The 27,018-nt window shown below is 41.3% G+C and overlaps 2 protein-coding genes across 6 annotated transcripts in view; one reads left to right on the forward strand and one right to left on the reverse strand.

Moving 5' to 3' along the window:
* Nucleotides 1–191, reverse strand: part of FAM114A2 (family with sequence similarity 114 member A2) — a 34,656-nt gene extending 34,465 nt beyond the window's left edge. Inside the window, exon 1 of one of the 2 annotated variants that reach the window (XM_047729312.1) lies at nucleotides 128–191. The gene's annotated coding sequence lies outside the window, so the exon portion shown is untranslated. Of the gene's footprint in view, nucleotides 1–106 lie in introns of both variants that reach the window. The other variant, XM_047729313.1, reaches the window with a different exon arrangement.
* MFAP3 (microfibril associated protein 3) lies at nucleotides 157–19,333 on the forward strand. Of its 4 annotated transcripts, none has more exons than XM_047729315.1 (4): nucleotides 157–261; nucleotides 1,344–1,517; nucleotides 11,501–11,965; nucleotides 14,979–19,333. In XM_047729315.1, exons 3-4 carry the CDS (start codon nucleotides 11,671–11,673, stop codon nucleotides 15,770–15,772), a joined length of 1,089 nt encoding a protein of 362 aa, XP_047585271.1. In that variant the 5' UTR covers nucleotides 157–261; nucleotides 1,344–1,517; nucleotides 11,501–11,670; the 3' UTR covers nucleotides 15,773–19,333. The 4 variants fall into 4 exon arrangements, with proteins under 4 accessions (XP_047585271.1, XP_047585275.1, XP_047585272.1 ...); XM_047729319.1 differs by having other exon boundaries at nucleotides 11,900–11,965; XM_047729316.1 differs by lacking the exon at nucleotides 1,344–1,517 and having other exon boundaries at nucleotides 190–261.
* The last annotated feature ends 7,685 nt before the right edge of the window (nucleotides 19,334–27,018 follow it).

Here is a 27,018-nt window from a genome sequence, read left to right on the forward strand (position 1 = left end):
CCGCCCAGCCCTAGACCGCCTCCTCCCCCTCCCCAGCCTCCTGGACCCGCCAGCCCCGAGTCCCGAGGCCCCGCACCCCGCCAGCCTCCTCCCAGAAGCCCCGCACCTAGCCCACCGCCACCCTCACCGCCGCCACAGTCGCCGAGGAGCCGCTCCTGATGCCCCGGAAGTACTCCTTCAGTGAGAGGCGGTCCCGCCTACTCCAGCGCACTTCCGGGTCAAGCCCCCGCTCGGGCCAGAAGGAACTGAGCTGCCAGTCTGGTAAGTGAGGATTGTGCTGGGGTCGTGCGAGAAGGTACTCGGGGTGCCAAGACATGGGTTTGAGCCGATGGGTCGGGGGCCAACGTGAAGGGAGCTAGGATACCCCCGGTCCTTTTAGAAGGCCAGGCTTGAGCTGCAGTTCACCCATCGTCGGTTTCCTGAGCATCGGCTACTTGCTAGGCATTCCCTTGGGGGCCCAGGACACACCGGCTTACAAGCCGCCCCTGGCCCTGCTCCCAGGTACTTGACATTCTGGGTCGCGGCAGACTGTAAACAAGTCAACAAGCAAACACTATTATCTGAAATAGTAGCTTGGGGGGGAGGGGGCGGGGAAGGCTCAGTTGGTTAAGCCTGTGCCTTAGGCTTAGGTCATGATCCCAGTGTGTGGGGATGCAGCCCCACATTGGGCTCCCTGCTCAGCGGGGAGCCTGCTTCTCCCTCTCTCTCTGCCCCTTTCCCCCTGCTAGTGCTCGCTCATTCTCTCGCTTTCTTTCTGACAAATAAATAAAACCTTTTTTAAAAAATAAAAAGAAACAATAAACAAAATAGCGGGGGGGATGTTAGTACTTTAAAGAAAATTAAATAGCATAAAGTAATGGAACAAAGTGAGGGACTAATCCTTAGGAAAATCTTGAGGAGAGCATTCCAGGCAGAAGGAATAACCAGGCCTTAACAGTGGTAAGAAACTTAGCAAGGTCAAGGGAAAGAAAAAAGGCCACTATTACTGATGCAAAAAGAGGAAGGAGGATGAGACCAGAGGCTTAAATGGGCCAAATCTTACAGTGTCTATGAGCAGGACTAGGAGCTGGACTTCTATTTGGAGAACAATGGGAAACCATTGAAGGTTTCTATGGGGAAGAGTGGTGTGCTCTTATTTATGATTTTAAGATTAAAACTGACCATCAGAAAGATGCATCTCTTAAGTTGTCTTTGAGCAATGAGAATGCATGAAACCCAGACTGAAAGCCAGAAAGAGACATTAGAGATACCTTCACTGTACAGATGTGAAAAACTAATTCCCAGAGAAGTGAAGGGATTTGGTCTTTTTTTTCTTTTAAAGATTTTATTTATTTATTTGACAGAGAGACAGCGGGAGAAGGAATACAACCAGGAAGTGTGGGAGAGGGAGAAGCAGGGTTCCCGCCCAGCAGAGCAGCTCGATTACAGGACCCCAGGACCACCACCTGAGCAGAAGGCAGACGCCTAACGACTGAGCCACACTGGTGCCCCAGGGATTTGGTATTTTAAGAACCCAGGTATGCCAACTCCATCTGTTGTCTTCAGGATTATCTTCTCAATGTTCATATGTAATAATTGTCACTTCCTAAAACCCTTCAGATAGTTTCCTTTGCTTTTCATGGTGCTTCTCCACACTTAAGGGCATCACTGTCATCTGGTAGCTTGTTAAAAATGCCTATTCCAAAAAAAAAAAAAAATGTATAAATATAAAATAGGTAGTTTCCTCTGGTATTCTGTGGTAATGGAAATTGCATAGAATTTGGGGCTTAAATATGGAATCTCTGGTAAGTCACTTAACTCTGTCTTAATCTTATATTTAAAATGCTGTTGATAATAATTATAGCAGCAGTTTTCAAACATTTTGGTCTCAGGATCTCATTACCCTTTTGAAACGTACTGAGAACACCAGGGAGTTAGTGCGTGTGACTTATATCTATCAGTGTTTACCATTTTAGGTATCAAAACAACTTTCAAAAATTTACATATGATAACAAATTCATTACGTGTTAACATGGGTAGCATTTCTATGAAGAATATTTTCCAAAACAAAAAAAAATCATTAAGAATGGCATTGTTTGGGGCACATACGTGGCTCAGTCAGTTAAGAGTCTGACTCTTGATTTCAGCTCAGGTCATGATCTCAGCCCACATCAGGCTCGGTGCTGGGAATGGAGTCGGCTTAAGATTCTCTCCATTTCCTTCTGCCCTTCCTCAACCACCCCCCCCAACTTTCTCTTTTTCTTTTTCTCTCCCCATCCCCCTCTCCCTCTCCAAAAAATAAAAAAGATAAAGAATGACACTTTTATAAGTCTTTTTAATATCTGGTTTAATAGAAGATAGCTAGATTCTCATATCTCCTGCGTTCATTCTCTTGTGATAGCACTCATCACATAGCATCTGGAAGATTGTACCACATTGTGTGAGAATGAGAGTGTAAAGGAAAATAAGATTCTGGTATTATTATGAAAATCATTTTGAAAAAGTCTCAAAGACCTCAGGGGCCTCTGTACCACACTTTGAGAATCACTGGATTGCAATATTGTTAGGACAATCGAAGGAAATATGGGCTTGATTTGTAAGTCATTAAAACTATATGCACATTAAAAAGCCAATGCCCAGGCCTTGCCCTTAGAGATGCCACATCAGTAAGCCTGTGTGGGACCAAGAAATATTCATCTTTAACAAGCACCACAGTTTAATTTGATATGTTTTCAAAAATTGCTATTTGAGAAAGCCAGTTAAAGGTCATATTCAGAGTGTTTTCCCCACTAAAATTTTATACATAAAAGCTATATTTCCATATCTTCAAAAGTTTCCATTAACACTTTCCAGAGACTGAGACTCTGGAAAGTGAGCAAGAAGTTTGTGGCAAGTACCTTTCTAATGGCCAGGTTGATGAGCATCTGAATTCAGATCGTTTAATCCAGTCCTATGCCAAAGACTGAGAAAGTTTTTAGACTCTGATCTGTAAGCTTACAATCTTTTGGACAAATGGATAACTAATAGAAGAGAGAAACCGGTAAGTCTTAACAATTGAGTACTCTCATTGTGCTAGGCAACTAACAGAGCAGAAGAAATTCATCCAAAATGAAGAGGATAAAGGTTGAGAGGGCTTCTTGAATAAAGTGAAATTTGAGTTTGATACTCTAGAGAGGGTGGTATTTCCACAGGAAGATTTGTGGGGAGGAACAGGAAGTTTCTAACAAAAGGGACAATTAGAACCAGAACTTTAAAGTAAAAAGTCATTTGGAGAGATTACAGTAAAACAAGTATAGTTAAGGCTTTGAGCCATGACAGAAAACTGGGAAGATTGTAAGATTTAAGCAAAGAAGGGAATGATAATGATAATCAGCCTCTTGATGAAGAAACGGATCATAGCTAATTGGTGACAGGTGTAACTGAAGACTAAGCTTCTAGATCGATTCATTCCTTCAATTCAACAAGCAGTTATTCTGCACACAGACACCACTGGGCTTCCTCTGGCTGTTTCTGTTCTACCAGTTGAATCTTCCTGGAAATTATGATGCCTGACCAAAATTTGAAGCTTATCTCTTGGGCAGTGGAAAAATCAATAGATCTTTAATCATAATGACTTTCTTGGATTTGTGTTTAGGACCAGTTCTTAGAGGAGTGGTGTTGGGGTATAGTTGGAGTTAGTGAGACCCGTTTAGAAATTAGAAGAATAGTGTGGTGCCAAGGTAAGGTAAAAGGACTGTGACTAGGGTGGGGACACAGTATGATTTAATTGAAAAGCATCTAGGAAGTAGAATAATAATAACAATAGCATGTATTTATAATGTACCCACATTAGTTCATCTAATGCTTGTAACTAGCCTGTGAGGTCATTCCTGCTAATAACCTTATTCAGTAGATGTGAAAACTAAGGCCTCACAAGCCCATGGCTTCATCCAGGAATAGGATCAGGCACTTCACTCCATGCTCCTGATCAAGAAGCCTTAATGATCTTATAACTTTGATCTTGCAAAACTAAGGAACTGTATTGTGTGGCTATCATCCAAGATATGTATATACTAGACAAATAAATCTGAAGGTGAGAATGAGAAGTTCTGTTTTAGCTATACTGAGTTTAATTTTTTAGACTATAGAGGGAAAAAAAGTGGGTAAGGAGATCATAAATCTAGACCCATTACATCCTATATCAAGTAGGTATTTTTATCATTTGCATTCAGTAGCTTCAGTAAATGCTTATGGCAAAAGGGTATAAGTCACAGTTATAGGAAATGCTCTTGAGTTTAAAACAAATCTCCGGTAAATACAGAAAAAGGTGTTTTTCAGAAAATATGTTGAAGTTTGAGCTCAGCGCCCAAATGCCAGCTATGAAGTGTGTGATGGTTCTAAGATACTACTGGGAGCGTAAGGGCTATTTTAATTAGGAACTTTTCAGAAAATGATCCTCAAAATGGTGATGTCTTTTGGGGTATTACTAACCTTTTTATGGTTCAGATCTCTATAATAATGCTTGAGTATAACCAGAAGAGTTTTATGTTTGTTCTTTGCAAAGAATGGAGGAGTGGTAACAATCTGCTCTTCATTCGCTTTTTCTCCCCCTTGCCAACTTGAAGTGCCACTTTGGTCCATTTGTGTGCCAGCCATGAGGGATCTTCTCCATTTTCCAAGTATAACAGTGCAGGCAGAGAAAAGTAGATGAGCTGTAATACAACCTAGAACACATTTAATTATGGGGAATAAAGCATTAATATCCCAGTATACTTGAAACTAGTACCATCTGGGTATCCGTGTTTTTCCCCACTTTGTATTATCCCAGAACTATTTCTGCAAACAGCAGTTTCCTCAGCCAACTTAACATTGAGCCATGAGCACGGAAATCAGCTACATTACTTCCTTATTTACTTCTGTTGAGAATTGGAGCCGAATGGAAATATTTCTTCTCTCTAAAGTTGGCAGGAACAGCAACAAGGCAATCTGTTAGGGATGACAGCTTAGGGGCTTTTCTTTGTTCTTTGTTTCATTCTTTATTTTTCTTATGATATAGCCAATATTTAGAATGGTTCTATCGGGTAAAATCATCTACATTTCTGATTATTCATGATCCTAGAAGAGCTTGTGTTTTATTGTATCTAAAAGATGAAAAAGGAGTTGGATTAAATTTGAATATCACTTTTCTGTTATTCTTATTAATGCTGAAGAAAGGTAATAAAACATTCTACCAAGTAACTTCATGCACAAGTTTAGCATAGCCCTTTTTAACTGTTTATAAGGTGGCACTTTGATTTTCCTTTTTGAACTCTTTCCTTTTAGCCTCAGATGTCAGCTGCAGCATTAAGAAATAGCTGTCTCAGTCGGTAGAGCTCACAGCTGTTGATCCCAGGGTCGTGAGTTCAAGCTCCACATTGAACATGGAGCCTACTTTAAAAAAAAAAAAATTAGGAGGCATGATACTATTATGGAAAGCCCCAAAACTAGTGTGTAAATTCCTGAGGTATGAAACAGTATCCTATTACCCTGGGCATCTCTTGCAGCACCCATTACTTCATCTTCAGCATGATGGGCCCCTGATTTAGCTGAGCTGTTTGGAAATTATTACACCAGCCTGAACAGAATGGATATAGTCAATGTAATTTTTGTTGAAAGTAGCAAACTGATTCTGACACAAGGATATTTAGGAAGAATAAATTTAAGAAGAAAAGGAAGACCTATTCTGATTCCAAGGGTGATTTGTTCCTTCGCTCTGTTTTCTGTCATTTTGTCACCTTCTCGGACCCATACCTTCACCACTGTTTTCTCTCCCAGTTGCTTACCAGCCTCTTACTTGCAAATGGATTGTGTTTCAGGAGCTCAGACTAGAAGTCTTTTGTGTTTGGGATACCCATTGTATAAGTACAAAGTGCCCAGGCTGAGCCTTCCTTTTATTGACTGGAGGATAATATAGGACCTGTTGTCCTTCTGGCATAAAATCAGTGTACCAGGCTACTTCTGCCACCTTTGACCTAAGAGCAGTTTAAAAGTGTTCAAAGTATTTTTCTAAACCCTGTCTTGTAGGCTCCTTTAAACTTCTAGTAGAGGCAAATGCTTGTGTCTACAGAATAGGAACAGCAAATCTTGACCCCTTGGGTAGTTTGTGCACTGCACTCTGGTACGTCAGGAGGAGAGGAAGTGGAAATCCAATGATGAGGATTGCCTGGTAGTCACAGCCACAATTCAGTCACTTTTGCAAACCTAATCTTTTTTCTCCTACCTAACCATTTTTCCATTTCCTTTCTTGTTTTTACATTGTCTTAATTTTTGTGGTTTTAATTTTTAATGAAATTGTATAAAGATCTTTATTTCTTAAAAAAAAAAAAAAAAAAGTCATATTGGGGGGAGGAAGTAGAATTCTATGAAGAACCAGAGCAGCACTTTAGTGAGTCTCTTTCTCCTCCCCTCTGCTCCCCTCCCACTCCCTCCTTCTACTTTCCATTCCCCTCTCTTCTTTTCACCGTCTCTTTCCCTTCTGCATCCCTGTGGTCCTGTGTCTCTGCTTCTCTTTATATGTGGGCTGAACCTGACTGCCTCAGCTCCTTCTCTTTCTCAAATGACCCTAACCCACTGTGTCGCAAATCCAAATTCCAATATCAAAGCTTCTGATTAGTTTAGTTGGCAAAAGGTTGACTTCCTTCGGGGCCCCAGAACATAGAGGTAGATCTCAAAAAAGGGAAAGGTAAGTTAGGCACATCACAACAAAGATTATTTACCATGAATTCAGAATTCACACAAACAATGTAATAGATCATGGTTGGACTCCCTACTTCAGTTTACGGTGCCTGTTTGATCCATATTATTACTTATTTGCAATGACAAAAGAAAAATGTGAAATTTAAAATTATAGATTGAAATTAATAATTTCTCCCCTCGAAGATTTTTAAATGGTTGCATAGTATTCTGAATAGAGGTGTTCTGTTTATCTTAAATAATGGTTTTATTGTCAGATGTAGATTTTTAGAGTGTCTAAAAGGACAATCAACAATAGTAAGTAAAGGTTATTCGTGATTACTACTGCCAGACCCTGTGTTTTATACAGTTTCCTTCAAACCTCACAACAGTCCTATAGAACAGGCACTATTATTTGCCCTATTTTAAAGATGAGGGGACTGAAGCACAGGAAGATTAAGTCATTTATAAAAGTTGCAAGGCTGATGTAAAGTCCATCAGATTCAAATCCAGGAAATCTGGCTCTAAGGATTGTACCTTGAACTTCTCTGCTACCCTGCCTTTCTCAGAGGCCTACAATTCCCCTGATCCAGAGTAATCTAAGTCCAGAATGGAATGTGAGTGATAGTTCTCTCTTCTTGGAAGTGTTCAGACAGTCTGCAGTGCTATTGGAGAGGAAATTAGGAAGTATAGATAGTCGTAGTCTCTGGGTGCCAATCCATGGACCCTCGGCCTCAGAATCATCCAAGGAGCTAATTAACACCATAAATGCCAAAGTCCAAGTCCAGAGATTCTTATTCACTAGGGCTAGTGTGGATCACAGGAATGTATATTTTTAACAAGCTCCCTGGATATTAGTAGTCAACCTGGGCTTGGTAATCATTTATCCCCACTATTATCTTCTAGGACAAGATGGTGAATGAAGATTTTGGGAGTTGGGGTTGACTCAAGGACTGCCTTTAGGTATTATGCCTCTAAAGTTTTCCGGAGATCGTTAGCATTGGCTGTCCCAATATAATAAGCACTAGTAAATGCATGTCAGTTTGAATAATTACAATCCCTACTGCATAACATTCTTCACTTTACAAAGGTATATCACATGCTTTATCAGATTTAAACTAATTTCCATGAGTAACTATTTATTGAATATGTGCTAGTTTTGAAGTATAGCAACAAAAAATATAGCCCCTATGCTTTAGGAACTCTTAGGTGAGATGGGGTGGACCTCCAAGCAATACGGAGCAGCACATCCCAGAGCCGGTGAGTAGTGTAATGGTGACAGCTACCGGAAGTGTGGGGCAAAGCCAGCCAGCATCCAGGTATCCTCTGGACCGCGTGGGAGGGAGAGTCAGGACTTGAGAGGAGACTCGGGGAAGCTGCACGAAGGAATTCCACACAGCAGCAACATTGACAGGACCCCACTTGCCCCACAGCCCTCTCATATGGAGGCTGTTTATTCTTCCAAAGCTCCTGCATCTCAGCAGGGAGAGAAAGTCCATTTTTTTTCTATTTCCAGTGTCTTCTCCTCTAGCTGCCTTTATCTTGGTGGGCATTCCCATTCCGACTCTTGAGCCTCCACATTCTTTGACCTCTTCTTGTTGCACAGCTATCTCCTTCACTCACCTCTGCCTCCCACTCCACTTCTGAAGTCCACCTCCAGATGTGCTGTTGGCCCAGACTGCTCCCCTCCAGATCAGGAATCAGACCCAGCGCTCTGGCCCCCCCTTCTCATTACCAGACTTGTAGCTTTTTTTTCCTGAACACCTCCTAACCAGTAATCCCTCTGCTTTTTCCTCTGTTCCCTTACTAGGACACTTCTCTTCCATTCTCGATTCCTATTTATCCCTCAAGTACTGTTGCAACTTCACTTTCTCAGGGCGGCTGTGTCTGTGGATCAGGCTGCTCCTGATATTCAGCACTACCGTAGCGTCCTGTACTTCACTTCGGGCAGCAGTTACCGTATTTTGCATGTGTTTTTAGTTAGTGTCTGTGTCCTCTGCCAGACTTAGCTCCATGAAGGCAGAGACAGTGTCCTCATACAATAGGTTGGCAGATAGAAAGTGCTCAGTATAGTATAAATGAAAATGCCTAACTGCTAGTCTAAAATTGTTGTTCTGGGGTGCCTGGGTGGCTCAGTCGGTTAAGCGTCCAAGTCTTTTTTTTTTTTTTTTTTTTTAGATATTTTTTATTTATTTGACGGAGATCACAAGTAGGCAGAGAGGCAGGCAGAGAGAAGGGAAGCAGGCTCCCCGCTAAGCAGAGAGCCGGATGTGCTCAGTCCCAGGACCCTGGGATCACGACCTGAGCCCAAGGCAGAGGCTTTAACCCACTGAGCCACCCAGGCACCCCAAGCGTCCAGGTCTTGATTTTGGCTCAGGTCATGATCTCAGGGTCATAAGATTGAGCCCTGCTTGGGGCTTCCAGCTAAGTGTGGAGCCTGCTTGAGATTCTTTCTCCCTCTCCCTCTGTGCCTTCCCTGCTCACATGCACACTCCCTCTCTGAAATGAAATGAAATGAAATGAAATGAATTGAAATAATAAAACTGTGGTTTTGACTCAGTGGTGGAATAGGTAGGGAAGAAGAAGATAATGGTAGGTTAAGAAATGAGGTAGTATGGGGCGTCTGGGTGGCTCAGTGGGTTAAAGCCTCTGCCTTCAGCGAAGGTCATGATCCCAGGGTCCTGGGATCGAGCCCTGCATCGGGCTCTCTGCTCAGCAGGGAGCCTGCTTCCTTCTCTCTCTGCCTGCCTCTCTGCCTACTTGTGTTCTCTGTCTGTCAAATAAATAAATAAAATCTTAAAAAAAAAAAAAGAAAAAGAAATGAGGTAATATTAGAATAAAGTAGAGTTGTGGGTGGTTTATTTGTTTTATTTTTGTTTTCCTGACAGAGAGGAAGCCCCCAGCTCAGAGCCTTTAGCAGACAGCAGTTAATGACATTGCTTTGTTTTCATCGTATTTCTGTGTACGGTTATATATTTACAGATGTAATATAGACTTCCCTTTTGAAATAAATGTATGAAAGTAAAATAATGAGTTGACTTAATAAAAAGCAAAAAAAAAAAAAAAATCATGCCAATAGAAGAAATGAATGAAACTGGGAAAATGCTGACTTGGATACAGCTACAGGAACTCATTATCGAAATTCTAGGGAAGACCTAGAGCACTTTTCAGCACAGTCATGTCCTCTCACACTTGGGAAGCAGCAGTGTAGAATAAAGGACAAAAGTTTTGTCCACCAACTATATGTATTGTACTGAAAAAGAACTTAGGAGTTTACAAGTGTCAAGCTCCAAGCATGGTGCCTGGCTTATGGCAGTCATTTACTAAGTTTTCTTTCTATTATTTCCACTCACCACTCTGGCCCTATAGAGGCCAGGATTCCCTACTAACATACAGTATAATTAAAAGGAGCAAGTCACTGTAAAGTGAATGAGTTAGGTCATTTCTGAAATCCCCTCCAATGCCCAAGTTCTTTGTTTCCTGTAGTGTCATTTTAGTTGGGTTTGGGGAGGAAATGGAAATAAACACATGTGTTCAATCAACTACATATAACAAAGTCTGAAGTCTTTTGTTTTACTCTAAATAGTCCATTCTTATATTTTAAAGATATAGCAAGATAAAGAAGATTATTATTATCATTCAACCATCCTTTCAAGGGCTAATGAAAATTAAATGACATTTATAGCTTACTGTGATTCAGACTTTGAGGGATTTAATGGCTAAATACAATGATCCACTGCTTTTTATGTTCTGTGATCAAGCAGCCTTCATGTAAGTACAAAGGCGAGTCATTTCCAAAACTAATTATTTTGGGCCATTATAGGAAATAAAGCTAGGCATTTCATCCTATCTTTTACAGAAATAGAAGTTGAAATTTTTCTTTGAGAGTCACTGATTTAAAAGAGGAATCAAATTACCAGGAAGGTAATCATAATCACATAAACTCTTATGCTGGGATATTTTTTCTTTGTTCGTGGTATTTTATCTGTCTGGCACTCTTTCCCTGTGGTTTATATTTGCATTTCTACCAACTAGACATAGAAGATGTCAGTTCCTCCCTCAGCTGATTTTGCAGACTTTGAGCTAAAATTTGGTATTCTCACAAACTTAAAAATACTGTATTTTGTCTCTTGATACTGAAGAAACTGTTAAAGGAAAATGCTTTTGTCCAACAGCCTTCCCCAAGAGGGGGGTTCTAAAGCCTCAGAAGTCAATAACTGTTTATGTGTATATAGTAGTGCAGTTTTCTTTCTGATAATAAAACAAACAGAAAACTACCTTAAGTATCCCTGCATTATTTAAAGCTAATATATTATGTGCTTGGATTGCTCAAATTTTGAGCTCGGTGGTTATGATCATGATGTATCAGTTGATTTACATTATTGATATAATAACAGATGGTAATGGTGCAGGTTGAAATAAAAGATCGTTAAGCTAAATATTTTAGCCTTCATTGAATCCCTGTTGCATAAGATTTGTCAGAATAAAATAGAATCATAGTCTTTCAGAACTAGAAGAGTCTTTAGGGAGGTCTCATCTAGTCTCTCATTTGACAGATGAGAAAACGGCCAAGGGAGAATGCTACTTGCCAAGGTCTTAAAACTTGTTAGTAGCACAACCGGGAGAATCTAGGTCTGTCTGCCGTTTCCTAATTCAGTGCTCTTTCTACTTTCTCTTTGTGAGATTTTTAGGTGGTGTTCTTTCTCTTTTGCTCCCTGATGTCAGCACCAATTATTCTAATCAATTTCACATCTATTCATTTCTAGAACATAAGAGTTTCACCCCATTATGAGTCTTTGTTGGTTAAACTTTATATCTGGCTTTCTTTTAGGTTGGTCTCCACTCACATATTTTAATCTTGAAGATTTCAGAATACGCCTGAATCTCCCACTTGTTTGGAAAACTCCCAGTATCAAGCAATAAATTACCCACCGTGCTCCTGTTGTAGAATACAAGCTTTTGAGTTCTCCAAACCTAAACAAAATTTCCTCCCATTTTTCCATGAAGCCACATTGTTATCTCTTCACTTTAGTGTTGAGTGTTACTGTGCCAGCAGCTTTTGTTTTGGAAGATGTAAGCTTCAGCCAAATAGCCCCCCGGGGAACAAATCATAGTTCCTTCAATTCATCATTTCCTCCAAGCTTTGAGCTCTCAGCAAGTTCCCACTCAGGGGACGATGTCATCATAGCCAAAGAGGGAACTAGTGTTTCACTCGAGTGTCTTCTCACAGTCAACCACTATGAAGATGTCCATTGGTACAACTCAAAAGGACAGCATCTGGATGGCAGAGGCAGAGGTAACTATGCCAGGGTATAATTAATCAAGGTTACTCATTTCCTATTACTTCTATCTCCTTGGTTTGATGGCATATGCAACAAGGAATCTCAATGATGAGGTGCCAGAGGATGGTTAAAACTTTTGAAAAGCCTGGAATGTTATAACTATGAGAAAAAGCAAAATAATTATAATTACTTAACCAGAAGAAGAAAGAAAAAGAATAGTTATAAATTTAAAAGGTGTTCAGATGATGACAGGAAGCTATTGTTTCTTCTGCTGGTGAGCTGGTTTCCTTCTTCATTGAAGGTAGACTCCGTCAGGACTGCTGCAGACAGCTGTGCATGCTGTGCACTGCACAACCCCATTCACCTAGACTATAATGTGAATAATACAGTGTGATGGCCCTTTGTGAATACAGGAGGAAGGGTTGTGGCTAGACTTAAGTAAATTTCTCATAAATTTTAAAATTTTGTTTGGAAATGAGTCACTAAAAATTTTAGAGGAAATCCAGGATGGTGTGGTGTGTTTTGTTTTGTTTTGTTTTGTTTTTCCCCCGGATGGTTTTTAAAAGATTTTATCTCTGTGCATAAAACTTTAAGTCCATCTGAGAATTAGAAGGGCACTGAGAAGGAGCTCTATAAACCCTTCCAGCACAATTTTTTTTCTATGCTATACCTCAAATAACTTGAAAACAGGAGAACTTCTCTTATACCATTGCCTCTCAGTCTTAAAAATCATCCAGACATAATAATGCACCAAGGTCTCCTTTTTGACAGGCCTTTATTTGATTTTGCTGTTTGTGAACCTGTGAACACATCCTAATCAGAACATTATTTCCATAACTAATATTCTGTTAGAAATTTTTGAAGACTACTTGTATTAAAGTACCTCAAAAAGAAATCACCGTGAAAAATCAATGGGATAAAGATTCAATTCTGGTATACTCCTAAGCTACACTTTCAGGAAAGGCCCTTCTTGCCCTTTTTGCTAGAAAGATAGTCTAACCTCTTGGAATACAAAGCATATTTGGTTATTCATATTAGAATGGAAAACAGAAAAGGAGACAGATGGTGTTTTCTTCTAAAGTATATGCTAAACGTTTTAACTTTGTATAAACTGAGTTAACTGGCCACCAGGGGTTTTAAGAGTTTAAGTTGTTAGAACAGAATATTTTTAATCAGCTTCTTAAGAATATGGATCTTTTGAGTCAGAATCTCTAGAGTAGTGCCCAGAATGTCTATTTTGAATGTGACTTGGGGTTTCACATTTGGACTCAGTGATCTCAACTCTTACTTCCTTTGGGCTCTGGGATCCTGACCAAACACATCTGAGATTTGAATTATTCAGTCGGTGTGGTCATTACAGACTGACCACATCAACAAAGCATTGGTTAGGATGAGACCAACCAAGTGGAATGGCAGTTTCATCTTCCTTTTTGCCTTTAATTTGAAAACCGCTAACATCTATCATTGATGCTTTCAGTAGCAGGTCTGGAAAACTGCATTAAATTTTATGAATCTCCAGTGAGAGGAGTTTAAAGAGCCTGTCAGTCTAGTATAAGGTTCATAAATCTTGAGCTATTAGCAGCAAGTAAGCTAGAGAGTTTACATTGCGGTGGTAGTACAGTGGTTGATGAATGGAGTGTATGTACTTCATCATACCTTGGATTCATAGGAAAGCCTTTCCATAGCTCCAGATTCATAGAACAGAAGCTTGTAGAATAATGAATATATTGCATAACTATATATTTTCCTCTTTGTTTTTACATTAGTGAAGAGATGGCTCTTAAATATAACTATAGAATTCAGATAAATTTTGATGACAATAAAAATGGACATAATCCAGAATGCTTACTCATGGGTGTACCATTAAAATAATCCAGAACCATAGAATCTCAGGGATGAAAGAGATCTTGAAGATTTCTTAACTTCAGCTTCTTAAGATTAGGCGCTCAGGTGGTGCTTAACAAGCAGTCCCCCAGCCTCCTCCAGGACAACACCTCTAGTCATTGGGACTCTGCCTATATCCCAGGTTAGCTTGTCCATCCCATCTTTGAATGACTTTTGTAGTTAAAGTACAGGATATACTGAGAATTGACCACAAACAGAATTGCGTGGGCAGAGCCAAGTTACTAAAGGGTGTTGAATCAAGGTGGGTGGTGCGTAGGCTTTGCTTTTCATACTCTTAGATACTTTTGTGCACATGTTCCCTGAGTACAGGTACCTTTGTATAAGGAAGACAGGCAGCATGTCTTAGTTTTAAAACAGAACCCAAAGATCCTTTAGGCATCTTAAGGGCAACTTTATTCTCTTTGCCGGGCAGCTTGTTTGCCCTGACTTGTGACACATACCTTTTGGCTTGTGCTTTAGTTACTCTTGCCAGAAAATCAATATAACATCAACAAACCTCTTCTAACAAAACAAATTAAATGTGCAACCCATGCCAGATGAACCAGTTAGTAGTTGAACTAAATTCAACTAAATACGTAAGGTTGTTTGTTTTGTTTTGTTTTTTTAATTTTTGTCTCTTGTTATCAAAAGTAAACAAATACAGTTAAATAAGAAAACATAAATCACTCAACCCATTACCCCAGAAAAAACCATTGTTTGGTATTTCTAAGGCATTTCCTTCTAGGATATGAAAATGTATAGGTTAGAGATGTAGTGTATACACACACACACACACACACACACACACACACACACTTTTTTTTTTTTTTTAAAGATTGGTCACTTAGCATCATATAGACATACCTATCTCCCTAAAAAGCTTGTTATGTCTAGCCGTGAAATGTAGCTACAGTTCATGTCAGAGAGGAAGATTTCCGTTTAACGTCCAGACTGTTTAAATTCCTACTCTGGACATAAAAGTCTGCCCTTTCTTCCATGATGCAAACAAGTAGAAGAACCTAAGAGATGAGTTGAAGTAAAGTACTCTCATGAAGAGGTGGCAAATTTATGGTAAGGCAGTTGGCTTATTCAGTAACAGTATTCTTTATGCTGTAATTTTTTTTATTTCTGTTGGGTTATCAGGTGGAAAATGGTTGGTTTCTGATAACTTCCTGAATATCACCAGTGTAGTCTTTGATGACCGAGGGCTCTATACATGTTTCGTCACGTCTCCAATTCGTGCCTCCTACTCTGTCACCCTGCGTGTTATCTTCACCTCTGGAGACATGAGTGTCTACTACATGATTGTGTGCCTGATTGCCTTTACAATCACCCTCATCTTGAATGTCACACGACTCTGCATGATGAGCAGCCATCTTCGTAAGACCGAGAAGGCTATCAACGAATTCTTCAGGACTGAAGGGGCTGAGAAGCTTCAGAAGGCCTTTGAGATCGCAAAGCGCATCCCCATCATCACCTCAGCCAAGACTCTGGAGCTCGCCAAAGTCACACAGTTTAAGACCATGGAGTTTGCCCGTTATATTGAAGAACTGGCAAGAAGCGTCCCTCTTCCACCCCTTATTCTAAACTGTCGGGCCTTCGTTGAGGAGATGTTTGAGGCTGTGCGAATGGAGGACCCTGATGACATGGGAGAAAGAATTAAAGAGAGACCTGCCTTGAATGCTCAAGGTGGCATCTATGTCATTAACCCGGAGATGGGCCGGAGTAATTCACCAGGAGGAGATTCGGATGATGGTTCTCTGAATGAACAAGGCCAGGAGATAGCAGTTCAGGTTTCTGTCCACCTTCAGTCGGAAACCAAAAGTATTGATACAGATTCTCAAGACAGCAATCATTTCAGCCCACCTGATGACGTAGGATCTGCTGAATCAAACTCTTACTCCAAAGATGGGACATATGAAAGCCATCAGTTGTGAGCTCTGCCAGTACCTACAAAAACAGCTCTCACAAAAGGAACCTGTTTCGTGCAGGAAATAACATCTTTACCGAAAGATAACTGGGGTTTCCCCCTCATTAATATTAAGCACATCTGAATGTGAATTATTGCCAAAATCTTTGTAAAAATTCAGTGTTTTTCATATCTGATATTTCTCAGTCATTTTCCTCAAGCTTGATTAAATGACATACATTAAGATTTAAAGAAGCTTGAGAGAAAAACATAATGAACAAAGTACCACACTAACAGTTCCATGGCTTCTCTTCTGGTCATGGTTCTTCCAGTGGTTAGGGCTGCCACTTACCCGGAGGCCTCAGTTTTCCCATGAGTAAGATAAGGGATTTGCATTAGATGATAAGTCATTTCTAGCCCTGTAACTTTTTACCTATCCCCGTTAAACGCCAGAATCATCAGCACATCTTGAAGTAAACCCTTTCTTAGACTTTAAGTCCCTTCTATGGAAAGGATCAAGCTGAGACTTTATTTTGTGATTTAGGTTCCCACACCAATGCCATAGTGCATAGAGGTATGGGTGGTTTTCAGATGTTTTGCCATGTGGAGTGTGCAATTATATGTGCTAGGGTGGGTCTCTTTAGTGTAGCCAGGGTCTGTGTTGTTACACAGTTAATCAGGGAGCTAACTGCTCATTAATAAACTACTCTCCATGAGTAAATTGGTCCTTTTGGGGAATATATCATGTCTTTTTAACTTACTGAAGTACCATTTAGTTCATTGAACTGGCAGTGATTTCCCAACTGATCTCCAAAAGTGAGCAGTTTGTTCTTAAGGAATAATGTCTTCAGTGCTTCTGGAATAAGAAAAAATGTCAAATCATCTATCTATCTCTGGCAAATCATGGATTTTTGACATTTCTGTTAATAGAATTTCTCAGGCTTTCCCTTTTTGAAAGTACTGGACTCCGTAAGAGGTTTCTGTATTTGGGATCCCATTCCAGGGGGAAAACTCAGAGCTGGATTCATCTTTAGACTTCTGTCAATACTCTTGGCCTCCTTGATCGTTAATATGGTGCTAAAGGCTGCATGCCTCATTAACTGGTTTATTTTGTTTATATTTTGTTGTTAAGGTTTTTATTTCTGTGTATTTCAGATATAGAATTCTGAGCTAGGGCTGCTTTTTGGTCTTTCTTAAAAGCACTAACCTGAACTGAGATTAAGTAATGGTGTGTGGTATATATGAATATATTAAATATAGGCGTAGAGATAGGTACCAGTACATAGGTTTATATTCACACACAAATGTTCTAGATATAAAGAGGGAGAAAAATTATGGATGATGCCACCTGATTCAACTATGTATAATGAACACTTGAGACAGTATTTCTTGCCTGGCTGAGGCCTGATATATAATAGAATTGTAAATATTCTTCAGAATAATTTCTTCAGCTACAGGGAGCTTGGTGTCATATGATTTTTAAGAAGTTGGCAGTGGAGCTCCATTTGGTGCTTGACGTTTCTTCATTTGGCTTCTGATTATTGAAGCCTTACTTGAACTAGAGGTTCCTGAGGGAAATGCTCAGAAGTGGTTTTATGAGGATTATAATTTAAGGTTTCAAATGGAGGAAGGCAAGGAAATAGAGAACATAACCAGGTAGAGTTCACACCTCCCTTTGTCCAGGCTTATCGCAAGTAATACATCTCTTCTGGAGAGCATGAATGAATCAGTGTGCAGTTTTATCAGATGGCATTATAGATAAAGATGATAATGCTGCCTTTTCTGTCTCTCAGGCTGTTTCCATGGAAACCTCCAGAGCCAAACAAAAGCTACCAATCATTCACCCAAAGCTTGCCTTGGCTCGTAGACCTGCATGTCTTTAAGGAATAATGTTTTCATACGGTTAGCTATGAGAGCAAGGGCTCTTCACCATACCCTAGATTACAGAACACTTTTTCCCTTCCCAGGCTGTTTCTCTTAAAAAATTAAAAATGCTAAAAATCTCTTATCTGAGGTCTGTTCCCTGACCATCCCTCAGATCTTTTTAGATAGTAGTTCCAACCCTGTCCCAGTGTAGTGAGTTTGGGGTCATTTCTTAGAATGTAGCTTCTCACATTAAAGAAAATGGATTTATCCCACATTCTCACAATGGACATGAGTGTTTGGAACCTTAGATAAACATATTGAAAGGTCAGAGTCCTTGGAAATGGGACTTAGGAAAAATAGAAGAACTAATGAAAAAAATCTAAGCTTGCATGATACTGTGTAACTATAGGCTACTCCAGTGTGTCCTGGTTGAATTACTTCAGAAACATAATGGTGACTTAATTTGGAGGCCAAAATAGCTGGATTATTTTGAATTTTCCAATTTATAGTGCCACTGATAATTACAATAGTCAAAATTTAATTGGAGATGGTGTTACTTTTTGAAACTAGTTTCCAAGAGGAAGAAAACCGCACATTATTATTTTCTGTAACTAATCAAATACTTTTCATATATAATTAATAGTTTCATGTTATCGTTTTTATAAAATCCTTAACCTTTTGAACTTAACCTACAGTCTAAAAGTCTTTTGACAATAACCGTGGTGTAATTAATCTTCTGTTTCACTGGATTTTATAGTTAGTAAAAATGCCTTTACTCAGCAAATGTGTTTCAATAGTCCTGTCATCTCATTTATAAATTTTGTATTGTAACTTAATGAGCCTTATTGTCCTTATGAAATGAAACGGTGGCTTTGTGAAATAAATTTACCAAAAATACATATGTAAACATTTTTATAGATTCCTTGCCAGCTGATACCAGGACAGGCATCTTTTGAGCTGATACCTGACTTGAGTTTTAGGTAGTTTGATAAGCCTATCCTCAAAGTCGCATCTGTTCTGATAAATTCTTGATTCAGGACCAGTGAGCATTTGTGTTTCTTCCAACTACCCTGGTATAAATACCTTAGAAGTTGCTGATCTGGAACAGTTGTGAGAAGGTTCCTGGCTTCTTCACCTCACTTAACATACATTTTGAAGTCAAAGCATGCTGCTTTCTGTTTGGTCCTCCAGCCTCGTGAACCCCTTGGTGCATTCCTCTCCACATCCTGCATGTAGTTTTACTCTAGATCAGACTCTGTCTCCCGGGTCCCAGAATAGCATGGGAGCATGGCATGCTTGTTTTCCAGAGCACAGCCGGTCATGGGTGCTAGCCCTGTCTCCACACACCAGCACTTACAACACAAGTATATGATATCTCCTGAGTCACCGGTAAGAGAACACAACCTTATCTTATCTAGCCCAGGAATTTTGAAAATGCTCGGCTTTATACATAAATTCCTAGGTTCTCAACACATTTCATAAAAGTGAGTGTTATTTGGTATGGTTCAGGTGACATTTAAATGGTCACCATTCTAAAGAACACTTTCATTATGATTTTGTCCTTTCTTTTAAAAAAAGTCATGCTTGAATATATTTATCGAATGTTCAGTGGACTATTATTTCATTTGTCTGAAATCTTCTACTGAGTATATATTCATTTTTATGTGTGATGGAATTTTATGTTAACGATTTCAAACAGGAGTAAATTTGAATTCAACTTGGATTCTTCCATGGCTGCGCATTTTTATTTTGTAGATATTTAGTGAGCATCCGTATGTTTTTGATGCTATGGGCCGTACTGAGATGGATGTCTTGCCCACAGTTACCATGAGGAGGCAGTTAGCAGGCCCAAGTGCATCAGGTTTTCACTTCTGAGGTAGAGCATTCCTGGCAAAGGCCTAAAGAGGACTTAGCACATGTTTTGGAAAACACAATTAGTATATAAAGTCTGATGAGATTTGGCATGTAGGAGGGGTACCTGTGGTATGAGCAAAGGCCCGCAGTGCCATGGGAGTGAAGGGCGATGATGGAAAAGCACAGGAACTCAGGAGACAGGCAAAGGGAACAGGTAACGCTACAACTCATCACCTAAAAACCACAGATCTTTCATTCTTAGAATGAAAACCTAGTTTCTTTGTCCCTATGGCAAAAGATCACTGGACTTAGGAGTCCCGATTCCACCACTAGCCGTGTATAAATGTGACTTGGCCTCTTTGGACTTGAGAATGGAGGTGTTGATACCTACCTCACAAAATTAACATGGGCATTCAACAAAGCAACACATCAGCAAACTGTGCTAGCTGTAACATGCCAATAGAGGGTAAGGGGTCAATAATCGTGCATTCAGAGCATCAGCATTGCTAGCAGCCATGACTGGTTGTGTTTGGAGTCAACTAAAACTTCCTCCAGATCTCTCTGTTATAGTTACATTTGGCTGTATGCCACATTTGTCGTGGTTTACCTAAATAAGACATTTGTTTTTCTCAAATAACAAGAAGTCCAGAGGAAGCCAGTCCCAGGCTGGTACAGGGCTCAAGTCCAGCATTAAGGACTCAGGCTGCGTCTAGATTCCTCTCCACCCTTAGGATGTGGCTTTCATCCACATGGTCACAAAGTGTCCTAGATTGGGTTCCTCCAGGAGTGCCTGTGACAAGGATTCATCTGTAAGTAGTTGATTTGGAAGGTGATCCCAAGATAGAGTAGGGAAGTGAAACGGAAAAGAAAACCAAATCCAGGGTGCGTTAATGACTGGGTTACTGTTTTGGGCCACTGCTGTTCATTCAGTCCCATTGGGGACCTCAGGGAGCTCTGTCTGTTCCCAGTATATGTAGCTCATGCCTCAAAGATCTCACCTGAAGGCCAAAGAACTCAGATATTTATGCACCAACTCCCATCTGTCACTGAGGGCTGCCCCCAGGTTCACTAACTCTGGCACTTTCAACCTGCCACACATAGGCTAGCATGATCCTATAACCAACAAAAGCCCTAGGAGTTACAGGAGCTTTCAGGAGGAAAGGCTGTGTTGAACATAGGAATGATGAGTGTCGAGGTCATGGGCCAAACGCTGACAACACCCGCTACACGAGACAACTGCACCTTCAGCATCATGTCTACATTCCAGGCAGGAGGAAAGGTAGAGGGTCAAAGGGCAAAGACACATAGCAGCTTTTATCAAGAAGAGCTTTCCTGAAGCCTCACCTGACTCCTGTCAGTCACTGCCAGAGCTGGATTACATAGCTACCTGCTGTCACTGTAAGAAAGCCTGGGAAGAGGAAATGTGTATTTTTAAACTAGGCATGTTGCCTTAAAGGGTTCTATTATGAAGGAAGTAGGGATAGAACATAAGTTGTAGGCAACTGGTAATATGCAACAAGGTCATCCTCATATGAATTAACAGGAGCAAAATAGGGTTCTGTAGGGGATAAAGTTGCAAGCCATGTTCCTTGAAGATATTCACATGCATCAACAAAACAAGAATCAGAAACAAATCTTAAGTCTTAATCTTCAAGCCATCACTTACGTTGTCACGTTGTCTCCAATACAGAGGGCTCAAATAGATAACAGGACTCTCCTGGGGCATCATTGTCTTATCTTAATCTAGTTCATTAACAGATGCGGATTGACCACCTACTATATGCCAGGTGCTCCCATGGGCCAGGGACTCCACAGTAGTAGTGACTGGCGGGTGGTACCTTTAATCAGGGTCAGAGACCCCTCTCCAAAGCAGACTGAGACCCAACTTATGAGAGCCTCGACATTCAAAGGTTAGAGGAAGGGGCATTCCAGGCAAAGGAATGAGCAGTGACAAAGCTCCTAAGGATCAAGTTTGGCCTGTTAGAGAGAAAGAGTAGAAATAGGCCTGCATGGCTGGTGAGGTGAGAAGGAGAAGCAGGCAGGGACCAGAAATATGGTTAAAAGACTTCAAACCTGGGGCACCTGGGTGGCTCAGTGGGTTAAGCCTCTGCCTTCAGCTCAGGTCATGATCTCGGGGTCCTGGGATTAAGCCCTACATCGGGCTCTCTGCCCAGTAGGAGTCTGCTTCCCTCTCTCTCTCTGCCTGCCTTTCTGCCTACTTGTGATCTATCTCTCTCTCTCTCTCTCTGTCAAATAATAAAAAAAAAAAGACTTCAAAGCTTGTTTTGGCTGGCCCCAGAAATGCATTTTTTTTAATGAAGAAATGCTAAAAGTACGTAATTTGGAAGAGGGGATTTACATATTTAGGGAGGAAAGTTTGATCATTCAATAGCACTATTTTGTCCTGAAGTCTTCTGCAGCTAAAGAAACAATTGTGCTAATTTCCTTTAAGGAATTAAACTCCAGAGTTCCTTAAATTCCAATCATGTTCTTGAGTTTTCATGTTTTTGCTGGAACCTATTGATTAGGAAATATATATGTAAATATACATATGTCCCTCCATCTGCCTGGAAGATCTGCGGCTATGCCAGCGTGCTTATTCTTCCCAACAGTTGGGAACTCTGCTTTGCCTCCTGCTCAGCTGTGCCAAAGGGAGGACTCGAGTGCCCTGAGTGGTGATAAATCAGCCTTCGAGGGGCCTCCTTCCGATAGAAGAGCCACCCCCTGGGAAATAGTTTGTCCCTAAGCAGAAGGGAAGTTCATCAGTAGAAACTCTCTCTGTGCAGTAGTTTTGCCATGTGAATTTCATTGCTCTTTCAGAAACCGCCGGCAGACAGTTGGACCATGCCTGAGGCTACTCCACTCAGCCCCCTTGACCCCTTGAGCACCACAGGCCATGCCTTTTCAATTTTTCAGCCAATGTTTCTTACACGCAAACTAGGGATGCTACCACAAGCAAAATCAGAGGTGATCTCCGCTCTTGGGAACTCACAGCCTATGGGGAAACAGAGCCTATTCAGATAGTTACATAGAAGGTATATAATTAAAAACTAAGACATGAACTAGGAAATGATTCAGTGAGAGCCAAGAACAAAGAAGCCTAATCTCATCAGAGGCTAGGGAAGAATTCACTGAAGAAGAAACACTTGAAGCAATAGGCACAGCTTGAGGGCGTATTATGTTCTATCCCTGAGCAAGGAACTATGGATTTAAGTCATGGATTGCACTTAGAAGGAATTTGTAGATCCGTGGAAAAGGTAAGATGTTTCTGCAGTAAGCCACCTGAAAGTGCTAAATAGATGAGCACTAGATAGTAAGTGCAGAAGAGCTAAAGATGAAAAGTCAGTGGTAGCAAAGGATGGGCAATATTTGTGGTTGGGGGGGAGATTTGAGCTAGACACAGAAGGGCGAAGAAGTCATGGATGCGAAAGACGTGGGTTAATCTGATCACGGAACTCGGGAATCGTTGAAGGTGTCCTAGGAATGAAGCAGAAAACAAATCCAATTTCTTGACCCTCCAGGATCTGCTCAGCATCTGTCTTCCCAAGTTTATCATTTGAGGACCCTTTCACCCCCTTAGAAATACACTAACATAGCCTTCCTTTTATGTTATAGTTATTCTTTCCTTGCCAGCTTGTGACCAGGTTGAGAGATGGCATCATGCTTTAGCCATCTATCTTCGTGGCCCCTAGGGTAACACGTTTCATATAGAAGAGACAGTAAATGTTTGTTTGATTTAATGCAATTGGAGGGGTGAAACTCTCATGTTATGGTATATGACCATGACCATCGGTCAGTTTGGGACTTAAGATTGAGGGCTTGTGGGGGTGTGTCTGCCCTTTCTCCAACAGCACTCTCTTCTTTGGTGGCATCACCCTCTTTCAAAGTTTTAAATGCCATTTTCACACTGGTGACTCCCAAATGGATATCTTTGGCTCTAAATGCTCTCCAGACTCATGGATCTAACACCTCCCTACTTTGCATCTCCACTTGGCTGGGCATCTCTAAAAGACATCTCAAAATTAATAAACCCAAAACATAATTTTTGATTCCCTGCCCTAATACCAAAAGAATACATCAGTGTCTACCCCCACCATCTTCTCTCAGCCAATGGCACCACCTTCTACTCATTTGCTCAAGCCAAAACCCTGTGTCATGCTTGAGTCAATTTGCCTTACTCTTCCTATCCAGTAGATCAGCGCTTTATATTGTCTCACTTCAATATATCGGTATCTAATTCACCCACTACTCTCTCCTTCCATTGACACCATCCCAGTCTGAGAGACCATCACCTCTTGCCCATGCTACATGAGGCCCCTCTGAGCTCCCTGCTTCCATGCTTCTTCCCAGGTCATCCATTCTCCACACTACAACAAGTGTAGGAGGTAGACCCTTCCTGTGTGTCTGAGCTCCTCACCTGCTCCTCCAACTCACTCATTACCCACTAGCCATCCTGTGCTCCTTGCTGTTCCTCAAACACAACAAGTTTGCTCCCACTTCAGAAACCTCTGGTCTCGTTCCCTCTGCATACAGTGATCTTCCCCAAGATGGGCCCTTCACTGGCTTCTTCCTGGTGTGCAGATCTTAGCTCATTTGTCCCCATTCCCAAGAGGCCTACCTGACCACACCACAGAAGGTCCGCCCAGGGCTGGAGTTAGAGTTGGGGCTACACAACTCCCTTTTATTATCATCACAGTTTTGGTCACTGTCTGCCTTAGTCCATTTGGGCTGCTAGAACAGAATACCACAGACTGAGTAGATTAAACAACACACATTTCTTTCTCACAGGGAGCCTGGGAAATCTGAGGTCAAGGTGCCAACAGACTGGGTTTCCAGTGAGAACCCGTTTCCTGGCTCACAGAGGGCTGTCTTCTCTCTGTGTCCTCACAAGGTGGGAAGGGGTAAAGGAGCTCTCCGGGGCCTCTCCTATAAGGGTACAAATTCCATTCATGTGGGCTTCACACTCATGACCTAATCACCTCCCCAAATCTATGCCTTCTAATACCATCACACTAAGGGGTAGGTTTTACCATATGAATTTGTGGGGATACAAATATTCAGTCTACAACACTATTTGATATTTATTTTTTATGTCTTTGTTTACTTGTCAATCAGCAATTTCCCTCAGCTAGAGGATCAGTTACATGAAAACAGGGACCTAATCTATCTTGTTTCCTATTTTATTTCTAGCAACTAAAACAGAGCTTGGCACCAAGGTTGGCAGTCTCTAAACATTTGTTGCATGATCGATAAAGATGGATGGGTGAATACTGAATAATTGTGTGAACTTAAATCATTTAGCATCTTTGCCTCAACTTACCTCCTTCCTGGATGTAGGTTGAAGGTATTATATTTCTGTGTCTCCTGAAACACAAAGGTGGTAGCTGAGATAAATGGGAAGGCTGAAGGCTTTACCACTTATTATGAGAAAATTATTGAAGTGTATGGGCAAGGAGCCATTTGAAAGTGGCAATGACAGCCTAATGGAGAAAGAAATCCATTTGTTTTATTACCCGTGAACCTCCTGGGGACTGTGTAAGATGGGGGAAAATGAAATGTACCCATTCGTAATATAAAAATTCATAAATACAGCTTACATTAATTCGAAGTAGAGTAATACTTTGTTTATCTGGCATCAATAGGTATTTTGCTAAGTGTTTTTTTGTTTTTTAGATAGTTAATGTTCCCATTGTAAGTAGACTTTTTTCAATCTGACTTTTTTTTTTTAAGATTTTATTTATTTATTTCACAGAGAGAGAGAGATCACAAGCAGGCAGAGAGGCAGGCAGAGGGAGAGGGGGAAGCAGGCTCCCCGCTTAGCAGAGAGCCCGGGACCCTGGGATCATGACCTGAGCCAAAGGCAGAGGCTTCAACCCACTGAGCCACCCAGGCGCCCCTCACTCTGACTCTTTTAATGGAAATAGTTTTCAAATGAATTTCAGTGCCACTTTCTCAGCACACTAAACAAAGCCTTTTTTGCCACTAACTTGGGGACATCATTATAAGCTTATATCATTATATTTGGGTATCAAATAGTGCCATACTCTGAAATCGCAGAAATGTAGAACTATTATGCTTTCTGGGGTCTCTAGTTTTTCTCTCTTCTCTCGCCGACTTTAACAAGTAGGGTAATTAGCACCAGCAGCAGACTGGTTAGTGAGGACCCTACCCAGAGTGATAAGCAAGAGGAATGTGGTCCCCGCGTTCCCGGAGCCACAGTCTGCCAGGGAAGAGTACAGTGAACAAGTAAGGACGACAAGAATCTCAAAGGCCTTCCCTGGTGCTTGGGAAAGGCCTCCCCAAAAAGATGGCCTTTAAGCTGACTCTTATAAACAAGTCGCCCAGGGGAAGTGTGCTGCCAGAAGATGGGGAAGCTTGTGTAGGGCCTGTGAACCCTGAGAGCCAAGGTGCACTGGAGCAGAGGAAAGACGACCAACACGCTCCTGAGAGGGGCAGGGTCACAGGGGCCAGAGTGTGGGCCCCGCCTCCCCGAGGGCCAGGCTAGGGATTTGAGTCTTCATTCTAAAAACAACTGAAGTGCTTTTAAAGAGAGGAATAGCACGGTCAGCATTATACCTCAAGGTGTGTGGGTTATAAGAAAATTAAGCACCCACTAAACCCATGTGTGCTTCACGCGTGTTTTTGGTTCAGACGAAGTTAAAATAGGTGTACCACAGTTCGTCCGCCCTCCACAAACTGTGGAGTTGACAGATGGTGTTCAGGGTCACAGACATGGCGCAAAATTCGAGAAGTAGGTATTCAGGCTTGGAAAATGCAGGTTTCAGAAAGGAACCTCATTCCTGGAGGCCTGTTGCAGTATTGTTCATGTTAAGAGTCCGGTTTAATTCCGTTCTTCGTCATCCGAACCTTCTGTTATAAGGAGAGGTTTGTTAGGGTGAGTGAACATGCGCTAGGAACAGAGGCCTGCCTGGCCTCAGGCAAGTCTCTTCTCCTCTGGACCTCAGTTTTCTCTCCTCAGAATAAGATGCCTAAGGGGCACCCCCACTCTCGGCAATGCTGAGAGGCAGCCAGCTTGGAGGCAGGAGGCTCAAAGGAGTTCCCGCCACCTATTCACCAAGTAACCGTAAGTAACTTCTTTGAACACGACTTTACCTGTTTGTGAAAACCCTACCTCAGGGGCGCCTGGGTGGCTCAGTCGTTAAGCATCTGCCTTCAGTTCAGGTCCTGATCCCAGGGTCCTGGGATGGAGTCCCACTTCGTGTCAGGCTCCTAGCTCAGCAGGAAGCCTCCTTCTCCCTCTCCCATTCCCCATGCTTGTGTTCCCTTTCTCACTGTCTGTCTCTCTCTTTCTCTGTGTGTCAAATAAATAAATAAAATCTTAAAAAAGAAAAGAAGAGAAAACCCTACCTCACTGGAGTGTTGTGAGGGCTAAAACAGCTGGCACAGAGAAAGCAGTCGGGAAATACTAAGATCACTCTAAAACCGTATAGCATAATATCTGACGGCTAACGCATTAGCCCAATGAAACAGGACAAAGAATTTGGAAGTGAATGTTTCCTCCAGGAAAAAAAGAGACCCCTTATGAATTAAGAA

The sequence above is a fragment of the Lutra lutra genome, chromosome 5 (assembly GCF_902655055.1).
Source record: "Lutra lutra chromosome 5, mLutLut1.2, whole genome shotgun sequence".
Taxonomy (NCBI): domain Eukaryota; kingdom Metazoa; phylum Chordata; class Mammalia; order Carnivora; family Mustelidae; genus Lutra; species Lutra lutra.